This window comes from Myotis brandtii, unplaced genomic scaffold (assembly GCF_000412655.1).
Source record: "Myotis brandtii unplaced genomic scaffold, ASM41265v1 scaffold646, whole genome shotgun sequence".
Taxonomy (NCBI): domain Eukaryota; kingdom Metazoa; phylum Chordata; class Mammalia; order Chiroptera; family Vespertilionidae; genus Myotis; species Myotis brandtii.
The window spans coordinates 614,953-626,713 of record NW_005370495.1 but is presented as its reverse complement, the minus strand read 5'-3'; the positions used below and the strand labels follow the sequence as shown (position 1 = coordinate 626,713).

The following is an 11,761-nucleotide window of genomic DNA, read 5'->3' as shown; positions in this document are numbered from 1 at the left end:
CCCACCCGCGTGCGTGCTGTGAGCCTTAGGACAGCGGCGGGCAGAACCCGCCTCCGCCCCAGGGCCAGGCAGCAATGCCCGTGTCCCCGTGGCACAGCTGGTCACAGGCCTCCTTCACAGAGAGTGACTGGGACTCTAATGGCACGGATGAAGGTCCCACAGCTTTGAGGGGGAGGCGGGGACTGAACCGCGTCTATTTTAATCCGAAACGAGCGAGCGCCCTGTGCCCCCGGAGGGACGGCACCTGGGGATGCGGATCAAGGGGCAGTCACTTCTGATGAGCTTGGCCTATAAGCACCGGCGGTGACTCTTCCTTGTCTCGAACGTGTTCCCACAGGTGCGCACATCCGGTTCCTGAACTTCTCCACAGAGGCCAACCACGACTTCCTGGAGATCCAGAACGGGCCACACCCCACCAGCCCGCTGCTCGGCCAGTTCAGCGGCCCCGACCTGCCGGCCGCGCTGCTCAGCACCACTCACGAGACCCTCGTCCGCTTCTCCAGCGACCACTCCCAGAGCCGGCAGGGCTTCCGGCTGGCCTACCGAGGTGAGGCCCACCCCCCCCTCACAACCCTCCCACACACACAATGCACGGACACTGTACCGCTGGACTCGTTTGGGGGGGGCTCTGCTGACCCCTGGTGGGGTCACTGCTGTCCTCGTCCTATCAGGAAGGACACAGACCCCGAGGGCACAGTCCACGCCGCCCTCACTGCCCACCCGCTGCCCTCACGCCCCGTGGCCACCGCCACACTCCTCCAGCCACGTGGCTTCATGGTCACGTTGTCTCCTCGCCTGCCATGTGTCCACCTTGCCACCTGGAGGTCGGGTCCCCCCAGGACGGCCGTGGGCGGGGCAGGGTCTCCCACACACTGGCCTCTTCCCAGCCTGGAATCAGGTCCATCACTGTCCAGCCCTTATTCCAATTAAGCCCGGAAAAAAGGCAGTGAGCGGACTGTATTCTTCCTGAGCGATCAAAGTCTGAGATCTCGAAGGAAGGTTTGGATCAGCCATTCTAGCGTTTTTGACGTGTGAAAAAGTTCAACATGTTCATTCCATTCCCAATAATTCTGCTGGCCTTTTCCTGACTATTGTTAAGTCGGATGAAGTTGAAAATGTCAAAAGTAGGGCCTGCTTCTTTGAAGTGGCTAAATCACTGGTTTTCTCGGAGACAGAGCTACACTCTTTCATTCCTGAAGGGACTTTTGGACCCTATTGCCGAAGTTGTTCCTATAAATTATAGGTGTAGAGTTCCAGGACTGGGGCCTCTTAAAACAGGAACCGGACAGAAGGGAAATTGAAGAGGGAGGTGAAGGCGCCCATGAGGACTGTGACGGGCATCTGCCAGCACGGCTCCACGTGCCCCGTGCCTGCCCACTTCTCGTCCCCACGCCACCCTCCCTCAGTCCGATCCGTTCACACCTGCAACAGTGACAGTTTAGCGTCGATCGGCTTAGATTCCGAGTGCAGATCAGGGTGGAACGGTTCCGATATTTAACAAACTATCATGACGGTGTCTCGTAACGTACTGAGTTCCCCGTAACCTGCACCTGTTGTCATGTATGTAGATTTTCTTGAAGGGTAGCTACCCATTCATTCCTTAGGCCGGATCTAGAATTCAGTGTCTGGGCTAAGGGGCATGGGTTCCAGTAAGACGCAGTTCTGCATTAAACAGTTTCATTGTTTAGTGGGAAATGCATATCCTTAATGCAGGTCTTCGAGACCAAAGCAAAATCCAGTGTGAGACTTCCTGTCGCTGAGGAAATAGCAGGAGTTGGAGGGAAACACCTTCTGTGGCCTTGGGGGCGGAGGGACATGGCAAATGCCCCCTGGGAGGTTGTAAGTGAGGAGGCCCTGGAGGCCTGGGAGGCGTCTCCAGGCCAGAGCTGAGCGCAAAATACCGACTTCTGCGCATGAGCCACGAAGTTTCAATTGCACTGTACATGCGCACCCTCACATGGTATTTTGTGGAAGAGCCACACTCAAGGGGCCAAAGAGCCGCATGTGGCTCGCGAGTGTGGCCCTCGAGTCAAAAAGTTTGCCCACCCCTGGTAGTGGGAGAAATCACCAAGTCCAGTCAAAGGGTTAAGTACTGGGACGGTGACTCAGGCAGGGACTCGGGATTCCAGGGAAGTCTCCTAGCCTGGGATGGGATGGAATGAGGGTAGGGGCTGAGCTGAGTCTTTTTAAAGGAGCAAGAGTCAGTCTGGTGACATGCAGGGGACATGGCACTTCAGACAGAGGGGAGAGCATAAGTAAAAAGAGTAAAAACAGAGGAGAGGACAGCACCGTGATGGCGAACCTTTTGAGCTCGGCGTGTCAGCATTTTGCAAAACCCTAACTTAACTCTGGTGCCGTGTCACATATAGAAATTTTTTGATATTTGCAACCATAGTAAAACAAAGACTTATATTTTTGATATTTATTTTATATATTTAAATGCCATTTAACAAAGAAAAATCAACCAAAAAAATGAGTTCGTGTGTCACCTCTGACACGCGTGTTCTAGGTTCGCCATCACTGGTCTAACCCATCACACCTAGACCTCTCCCCACCCTCAGCGGGAAGTCCCTGGAGGATGGGTTAGCTCAACGTAACCATTTCTAAAGTGTCTAGATTTGGAACTGGACGTCACATAATCTATGAAACGCCCACAGACCCACTCTCCCTTTTGCTCTTGCAATGTCAGCATTGGGACTATTTATCCAGCAGCCACACTGGGGACAGCCCCTGGGGTGTCAGCGTGGAGGCCCCTTTCCCAGTCGGAAACCACTGGCTTCCGAGTTCCCTTCGCTCCTACTGGTCGCGGCCACTGGTGCCGTGGGCTTGGCCTTCGGGCCTCTGGGCTGGGCGCCCTCATCGAGGCCACACCTCTGGTTGGCTGAGTGAATGCTTTATTGACTTGACACCTGACTCTAAGTTTAAGGATCCACATTTTAAAAATCCTAAACAATATATTTTTATTGTCAGTAATGAATTTGCTGTCCTTGAGAGATACCCAAATAAAATAGAAAAGACAGACGGGGCATGCAGTGGAGGCGCTGTCACTGCTCAAGGGTGTCATTTCTGACGGATGGTAACGAGATAGTTCATCGTTTCACCAAAAGCATAAATGGTTGAAGTGACTCACCTGGGCTCGTATGTCACATCAGAATTCCTCAGTGCCACGCGCGATTTGTAAGTTAAGCGCCTACTGAATAACTCATGGGAAGACGTATGAATCACGCAGACAAGCCTTGTCATTCTCGGCGATGTCTGGGTGGCACCTCTCCCTCCCCCGCTTGTCGTATATTGATGTCCCCTTGAAGGTCAAAGATGTCGCTTGCAGATGTAGCTGTCGCGGAGTTAAATGACTCCTTCGAGACTGAGAAATGGAGTTCAAGAGCCATGGTCCATAAAACCGCGTTCACGTGCCCTACTCCTGACTCAAGAGCGGAAGAGCAGATGAAAGTGTGGAGATTTGTGTCAGCTAATGAGAGAAGCGTCAGGAAACATCATGGCTGTTAGCCGGATGGCTGCATGACCCCGTGGGGGTTACATCTATCATTGAAACACGGGGTGACATCAAGCACCCATCACTGAAACATGGACGCAAATACTGCGTGAGACGGACAGGTGGGAGGAACAGAGGCTTTCCTGGTCCCAGCGAGGGGACCCCTGGGAAAGATGAGGTTCTGGGAGCTAACTCTCACTTGTGGCATTGGTATAGCCATATTGGTACTTGGGTTTTTTATACTATTTTTGAAATGGAGGATTTTAGGGGCTTTCTTTACTGTTTTGGTTTCTGTCATTTGACATTTGGAGGAATTGATTATTTATCTCCTTCCTCCCTCCCTCTCTCCGTTCTTTCTTTTTCTATTTTACATCATAAAGCATCATTGCTCAACGCCGAAACACTTAACGAGTGGGAAGGGCTTGGGTCCCAGGAGACGAAAGGGCTTGTGGTCAGAGTCCCGCTCTTCACTTTCCTCCTGCTGTATGTCCGAGTGCCTTTAAAAACAAAAAGCAGCCCTGGCCAGTGGCTCAATGGTTAGAGCGTTGGCCCGTGGACCGAAGGGTTTAGGGTTCAATTCCCAGTCAAGAGCATGTACCTCAGTTGTCTTTTTCTATTTTACATCATAAAGCATCATTGCTCAATGCAGAAACACTTAACGAGTGGGAAGGGCTTGGGCCTCAGGAGACGCTTGTGGTCAGAGTCCCCTGTGGTCCGCTTTCCTCCTGCTGTATGTCCGAGTGCCTTTAAAAACAAAAAGCAGCCCTGGCCAGTGGCTCAGTGGTTAGAGCATTGGTCCGTGGACCAAAGGGTCTAGGATTCAATTCCCAGTCAAGAGCACGTACCTCAGTTATAGGTTCATCCTCACCAGTCAGGGCTCATGCATGGGGTAGGCGACCGATCGATGTCTCTCTGTCTCCCTCCTCCTCCCTCCTACTCCCTCTAGAAGTCAATGGAAATAATATCATTGGGTGAGGATAAACATTGTCCAATGTACTTTGGGTTGTATTACTTCTAATCCATACGGTGAGTGTAAGCTGCAAATTGTTAGAATTCCACTACCAATAATTACTGTTTTCACTTCGCATGGCAACTGGCAACTTGGAAAATGTATTTTTTAAGAAAATATCTAAAAGTTCATCTCCAGAAGCTAAATGTAACCATTCTTCTCCTCTGCATTCCAGACTCACTCACGTGGCATTCATGAACTGACTGTGTGTTTCAGCCCGTGACTAACTCACGTGGCATTCATGAGCTGACTGTGTGTGTTTCAGCCTGTGACTCACTCACGTGGCATTGATGAGCTGACTCTGTGTTTCAGCCCGTGAATAACTCACGTGGCATTCATGAGCTGACTCTGTGTTTCAGCCCGTGAACGTGACTCACTCACCTGGTATTCATGACCTGACTCTGTGTTTCAGCCCGTGACTCACTCACCTGGTATTCATGACCTGACTCTGTGTTTCAGCCCGTGACTCACTCACCTGGTATTCATGACCTGACTCTGTGTTTCAGCCCGTGACTCACTCACCTGGTATTCATGACCTGACTCTGTGTTTCAGCCCGTGACTCACTCACCTGGTATTCATGACCTGACTCTGTGTTTCAGCCCGTGACTCACTCACCTGGTATTCATGACCTGACTCTGTGTTTCAGCCCGTGACTCACTCACCTGGTATTCATGACCTGACTCTGTGTTTCAGCCCGTGACTCACTCACCTGGTATTCATGACCTGACTCTGTGTTTCAGCCCGTGACTCACTCACCTGGTATTCATGACCTGACTCTGTGTTTCAGCCCGTGACTCACTCACCTGGTATTCATGACCTGACTCTGTGTTTCAGCCCGTGACTCACTCACGTGGTATTGATGAGCTGACTCTGTGTGTTTCAGCCTATGAGCTGCAGAACTGCCCGGACCCGCCCCCCTTCCCCAACGGGTACCTGGTCGGCTCCGACTACAGCGTGGGCCAGTCCATCTCCTTCCAGTGTTACCCCGGGTACATCCTCATCGGCCACCCCGTCCTCACCTGTCAGCACGGGACCGACAGAAGCTGGAGCCACCCCTTCCCCAGGTGTGACGGTAGGTCAGCCGTTCCTCCCGGGAGGCAGGTAGCTCCTCTCGTAGACAACGGCGCCTTGAATATTACAGGAACTCATCCGAGAATGCATTAATTTGTTCAACAAATATTTATTGGGATCTGTTATGTCCAACTCATTCTACTTAGGATTCAGGAACACGTCTTGGGCCAGTAGGTTAAGAAAAGATGCATAAATCAGTCTTGCCCCCAAGGAAATGACAAGGATGTCATAATAAACACAAATATTTGTTATGCAAAACCAGAGACGACGAGCAGACTGCTTGGATGGATTTCAGATACAGAAGACAAGACGGTGTTTGCTTGGGAAGGGAAGGGCGCTGTTTAGGGTGAGATTAGAGGCGGGAGGGTGGTTATCAATTCCACCCCAGAGATTTTTTACGGCTTAACTTCTGTCATCATCGTATATCGCTCTCTGTTTCAGAAAACTGGTTTTATTTGGGGATTGGGACTGGAAGCACGCACACTGTTTTGCTACTGGGAGGGAGAGACTGTCCGGGGAGAAGAAAGGGTCTAAGCAAAGGGTTGACGTAGGACCCTCTTAGGGAAAATAACACAGCGGGTCCCCTGGTGGTGGGGAGGGCTCCTGGAGCAGCTGGAATCAGCTGATGGGTGTGGCAGGGGGCGGGTGTCTGCATCCCTGGGAGCCTCCTGTTGGCTGCTGGACGCTTAGGGTAACGGGGAATGTTTGCAACCTCAGGTTAATGTAAACAGATCGAGGACTTTGTTTCTGAAGACTGCATATCAGACAGAAAAGTTACTGGAGCCCTGATATTTCCACATTATAAATACAGTAGCTCTGAGTGAAAACATAATGAAAATGCCAACTCTGTGGACCTTTGAAATGTTAAATACTCGTGTCCCACTGCGCAGAGGGAATGGGGACTGGCTGTGCTTGCATTTCTACTGAAGAAGGAAAAAGAAAAAAAACAACATCAATGGGTGCTTTAAAGCCTCGTTCTCAACCGTGTTTTTCCATTCTATGCCATTATAAAAACAACTATAGCAAACTTTAGCTGTATTTTATTTTACGTATTTATTTTTTAATATGTTTTTATTGATTTCAGAGAGGAAGGGAGAGGGAGAGAGAGAGAAACATCTATGATGAGAGAGAAACATCAATCGGCTGCCTCCTGCACGCCCCGGGTTGGGGATGGAGCCCATAATCGGGCACGTGCCCTGACTTGGAATCAAACCCTGACTTCCTGGTGCATGGACAGTGCTCAGCCTACTGAGCCACACCAGCCAGACTTTAGCTGTATTTTAAAAATTATCTTAGCCTAATACAAATTTAATCATTTCAAATTACTAGTCGTAGTGTGATGCAAATTTAAAATAGCATATTAAAATTATATTTTAAAACTAAGAATAGCAGTTGCATACCTGGTGTTTCATTAAATCACTTAAAAGACCTTTCATCCTATTCCCCATTATATTTATATGCATAAATTACTCTGAATAGTCAGGATTAAACCCTTTCTTTTAATTTGTAATTTTTGCCAGAATCTTTTCATATGTAAATGGAGGACTTCTTGGCTTGCTGTAAAAAATAGAATTAAGTATTTAATTAGATTTCATTGCTTTTTCAAGCCCAGTTTCCAACATGGAGAAAACTGCTGGCTCAGAGTTATCTGATGGGTTGGCGGTAACTCACCGCATCTTCTCTGTGGCTTGAGGGTGACGCCATCTCTTGCACCGGCATCAGGGCTGCAGGACCACCCAGAGTCGGCCACACTGCGAAGCTAAGGTCCTCCTGCATCCAAGCCGCCCGCCCCCAGGGGTAGTTTGGGGAGTGCCCAGAGCCACCCCGAGGCTGGACAGCACACTGGGACGCCGGACCCCTAAGCTGTTGGACTCGGGGGTGGTTTACAACAGGGAAAGGCCCAGTGAAATCACCACGGGAAAGACGGGCAGGCGGGGGGTGACCAGGAGGCCCCTGGCTCTCAGAACTGACCTGGGACAACATGCACAGACCATGACCAACATGGAGGCTCGCTGGGCTTCGTGTCCAGGTTTCTACTGGGCGCCGTGACATGGGAGGGTCCAAAGATCGTCCATTGGTTGATACCAGTTTCCAGACCACCCGATATCCTGATGGAGGTCCCACCCAGGTCCCCTGGCTGGACTTCCTGGGTGGCCAGCCCTGCCCTTGGCCTGTTGGGTGTGGCCAGCCCCCTGGTGAAACACAGACAGTCCTATCAGGGGTGCCATACATGACCTTCCAGAACCCACGGCCAACGAAGGCCTGTCCTGGGCAAGGTCAGATGGTTTAATGCACAGATGCCTTTACCATAATATCCCTCTCCATGCCTAGAAAGCCCTAAACAGAATAAGAAGTGACATGTAAGATCCATGTAAAATCTTGTCCTAAATAAATTTCTAAGCATCACCCAGTGTGTATTTAACATCCTCCATATTGAATTAAATTCAAAGCTTCAGCAGAGGGCATTGTTTTCAAACAAGTTTACTTTATTCCTAGAAGGCCTGTTTCCAGAAAGCTCTATAATGAAAAGGTGCTTTTCCCGAGAATGGAGGTCTGCGCAGGGATCGGCGGGGGCGACGGGGACACAGGGTCCCTCACAGGACAGGCACTCGGCCGGTCGCCCGGCAGCTTCAGTGGCACGACCTTTATCAGCCGAGGGCTCTGCCCGCAGGGCTGTGGTGGGACATAGAGCAGCGGTACTGAGCAGCCTCCTCACAGGCCTAGCCCCTCGCGCCCCAGGAGGGTCTTAGGGAAAAAAATAGAAGTTCTGAACAGCCTCTGGGTGTCTTTATTAAAAACAGCAATTCAGACAATTGAGAGTCAAGAATTCTAAATCTGAAAGCATCAACCTCCCCAGAATATATGAAGCCAGTTTGTCTGGACATGCTTAAAAGAGTAATATGTCCATTTGCATAAGGATCTATTGTGTAAAGTTAGTATATTTCAAACCCATCTGGGAAAAGTAATAGACCCAAAGTGTGACAACCTTGAAATAAATAAGAGAGTGTGTCTGACAGTGGCGAGAAAGTCGAGACTGCATTAATTTTGCCAGTAACTTATAATTATACCGAAGGCTCCGTTTTTAAGAAAAGTGGGTTATAATTGTTACAGTAATGTCTAAAAGACTGTGGTTTATTAATGCGATAAATGTAATTTGATAATTAAATATGCATCTACACTTACAAATGGTAGCTCAAAAACTTAAAGTATTTTGTTGACCTAATTGATCCTTTTCCACTGAAATATTTATGTCAACATTCTCTTACGGTATTTTTACAAGTTTAAACGCTGTCATCTGATACTCACTTTACATGCATTAGTTAGCACCTGTGGCGGGAGCCACGGGGACAGAGGGAATGACAAGGACATCACGCGGCAGCTTCTTTTAAAGTGACAGGCTTTGTCAGCAAGAAACCCCTGGATTGCACAATCACATGAGAAGTCCAACCAGCCAGAGTATATGCTGGCCCTGCGGTGTGGCTCGGGGGTGAGCCTTGTCCACGCACCAGAGGTCGCTGGTTCGATGGCCCCGGGTCAGGGGTCAGGGCACACGCCCTGGTTCCAGGCTCCATCCCCAGCCGGAGGCATGCAGGAGGCAGCGGCTCCCCGTGCCTCGTTCCCATCCGTGTTTCTCTCTCCTCCATGTTTCTCTCTCTCTGAAATAAAACATAAATTATGATGTGCATATTGTTAACGTTAAGGTTTACCAAGTTGATTGATAAAGACAGGAGACCCCTCCCCCAAGGGGTCAGAGGCTGTGACGTCTGCGTGAGTTTTGAAGGAAGAGGCCCCGTGGGAGGCACCCACCGGCTTGTGTGACTGCAGGGGCTCCGTGGCCCCAGGTCGCAGGTGGTGAAGTACTTTCTAGGTTATCAGGCAGTTTGTCCGACTCCAAACCCCGCTTATAACCGCACCGTGAAGCTCGCCGAGTGTGTCCGCAGCCCCTGCTGCTGATGCATTTACCCCAGAGCCCAGCCAGGCCACCCGCCTTGCGGTCCCGCCTCCTCCGAGACCAGCTGCACCGTGATGCGGCCGCCGCTGTCCCTCATGACTTCTCATGGTCAGGGAGCTTTTCTTCCTATTATTTTCATCTATTTTGGCCTCTTCGTTCCCCGTAAATGCTGCACCGCTGGTGACAAGTCTTTGAAAGCCCCGCACATGCTGGTAACACACGCGCAGCACACCCGTTGGGTTTCCGTCCCATGAAGAAGTCTGCTCGTCTCTCCGGTTCTGCCGTGTGCTGCTGCCGTGTGAGTGACAGAGCACATCGCAGGTGATCCTGCTAACGTGTGGCCATTGCATCTTTTATAAACAAAAATAACGATTGCCATGGCGATGCGGATCAGCATGGGAAGTGAACTAGGAGCGCCTGACGGTGGCGCTGCCTCTCCTGGCTGAGCTGGCGGGCCGGCCGGGCGGTGACGCCCGCGCATCGCTTTATCTCCTTCCTCCAGGCGCAGATCTGCGAGGCGGCGATAGTGTATCTGTTTCAAAGCAAATAGACAGGATGCTGCGGCCTCAGCCCATGAAATAGGCTTGAAATCTCGCTCAGACCAGACATGTCGGTTTCCTGCTTAAGCATCATCCCCTCCTCATCCCGCCTGGGGCAGCCGGGGGCTGTCCGCTCCCCGCAGGAGACTGGGCCCAGCGCTTCCCCTTGATGCTGGGAGGACTGTGGCCGGAGGAGTCGGGATGTTTGGGGGATGTGTTACCCGAACAGGCAGCTGAGAAGCACAGTCTTCTGAGGCTTTAGGGTTTAGGGGGATTGTTCTGACAACGTGGTTCCCGGGGACCCTGTGGGCTGAGGGCACCAGGAGCTCCCTGTGTCCCTTTAACGCTGACCGTTTGTCTCCGTGGCCTCTGCCCCCTCAGCTCCCTGCGGCTACAACATCTCGGCTCCCAACGGCACCATCTACTCACCCGGCTTCCCCGACGAGTACCCGGTGCTGCAGGACTGCCTGTGGCTGCTCACCGCGCCGCCCGGCCACGGCATCTACATCAACTTCACGCTGCTGCAGACCGAGGCCATCAACGACTACATCGCAGTGTGGTACGGCCACCCCGGCCGTGTCCTCCCAGACACCCTGTGACCCCCCCAGACACCCTGTGTCCTCCCAGACACCACTGTGACCCCCCCAGACACCCCGTGACCTCCCAGACACCCCTGTGTCCTCCCAGACACCCTGTGACCTCCCAGATACCCTGTGACCCCCCCCCAGACACCACTGTGACCCCCCAGACACGCTGTGACCTCCCAGACACCCCATGTGACCTCCCAGACACCCCATGTGACCTCCCAGACATCCCTGTGTCCTCCCAGACACCCTGTGACCTCCCAGACACCCCCATGTGACCTCCTAGACACTCCTGTGACCCCCCAGACACCCTGTGACCACCCAGACACCCCTGTATCCTCCCAGACACCCTGTGACCTCCCAGACACCCATGTGACCTCCCAGACACCCCATGTGACCTCCTAGACACCCCTGTGACCCCCCCAGACACCCTGTGACCTCCCAGACACCCCTGTATCCTCCCAGACACCCCATGTGACCTCTTAGACACCCCTGTGAACCCCTCAGACACCACTGTGACCTCCCAGTCACCCCTGTGACCCCTCCCATGTCCCTGAAACCCAGACCCCCAGCTGAGGAGGGGCGTGAGGACGTGGCTGTCCCTGAGGAAAGGTGGACAAGTGGAGAAGGACCTCAGGTGACCTGCCTGAGCGTGCTGTGTGGTGCATGACCCAGGATCGCTCTGACACAGGGCGTAGCGGAGGCCATTTGTTTTACTGACTGAGCGTGACCTGTTTCTTACAGAAAAGGTAGTAGGCTCCTCACATCATGAGACAGAGATGCTTCCAGAACCACAGTTTCCTGTAGATGCTAATATTTTATTCCGTGTTTTAAAATCATATCAGTTCAGTAGCAAGACCTCCATAAACCTCCCCAGGATCACGGAGACGCCGTTGGGTTTAGGGCTGAAAGTGGGAGCTTTGGAAAGAGGGTGACACATGGTATTTCGGGTCCTGGAATGTGGGCCACATCACCCCCACTCCCCGGGAAGGCCAGCTGGGGTGCAGGGGTCAGCGGGCGCCTCCAGGCACATCCACAGCAGCGCCCACCTGACAGAGGAGAAGGGACGGCTCCTGGGAGCCCCCGGGACCTCCCTCCAGCGGCTGGCGCTC

The 11,761-nt window shown here is 52.1% G+C and overlaps 1 protein-coding gene across 1 annotated transcript in view; it reads left to right on the top strand.

Moving 5' to 3' along the window:
* CSMD1 (CUB and Sushi multiple domains 1) overlaps positions 1-11,761 on the top strand; it is a gene marked incomplete at its 5' end in the record, with an annotated part of 650,642 nt that overhangs the window by 565,520 nt on the left and 73,361 nt on the right. The window contains 3 exons of the mRNA XM_014528690.1: positions 338-547; positions 5,387-5,575; positions 10,447-10,641. Coding sequence (XP_014384176.1) covers positions 338-547; positions 5,387-5,575; positions 10,447-10,641 — 594 coding nt within the window. The remainder of the gene's footprint in view (positions 1-337; positions 548-5,386; positions 5,576-10,446; positions 10,642-11,761) is intronic.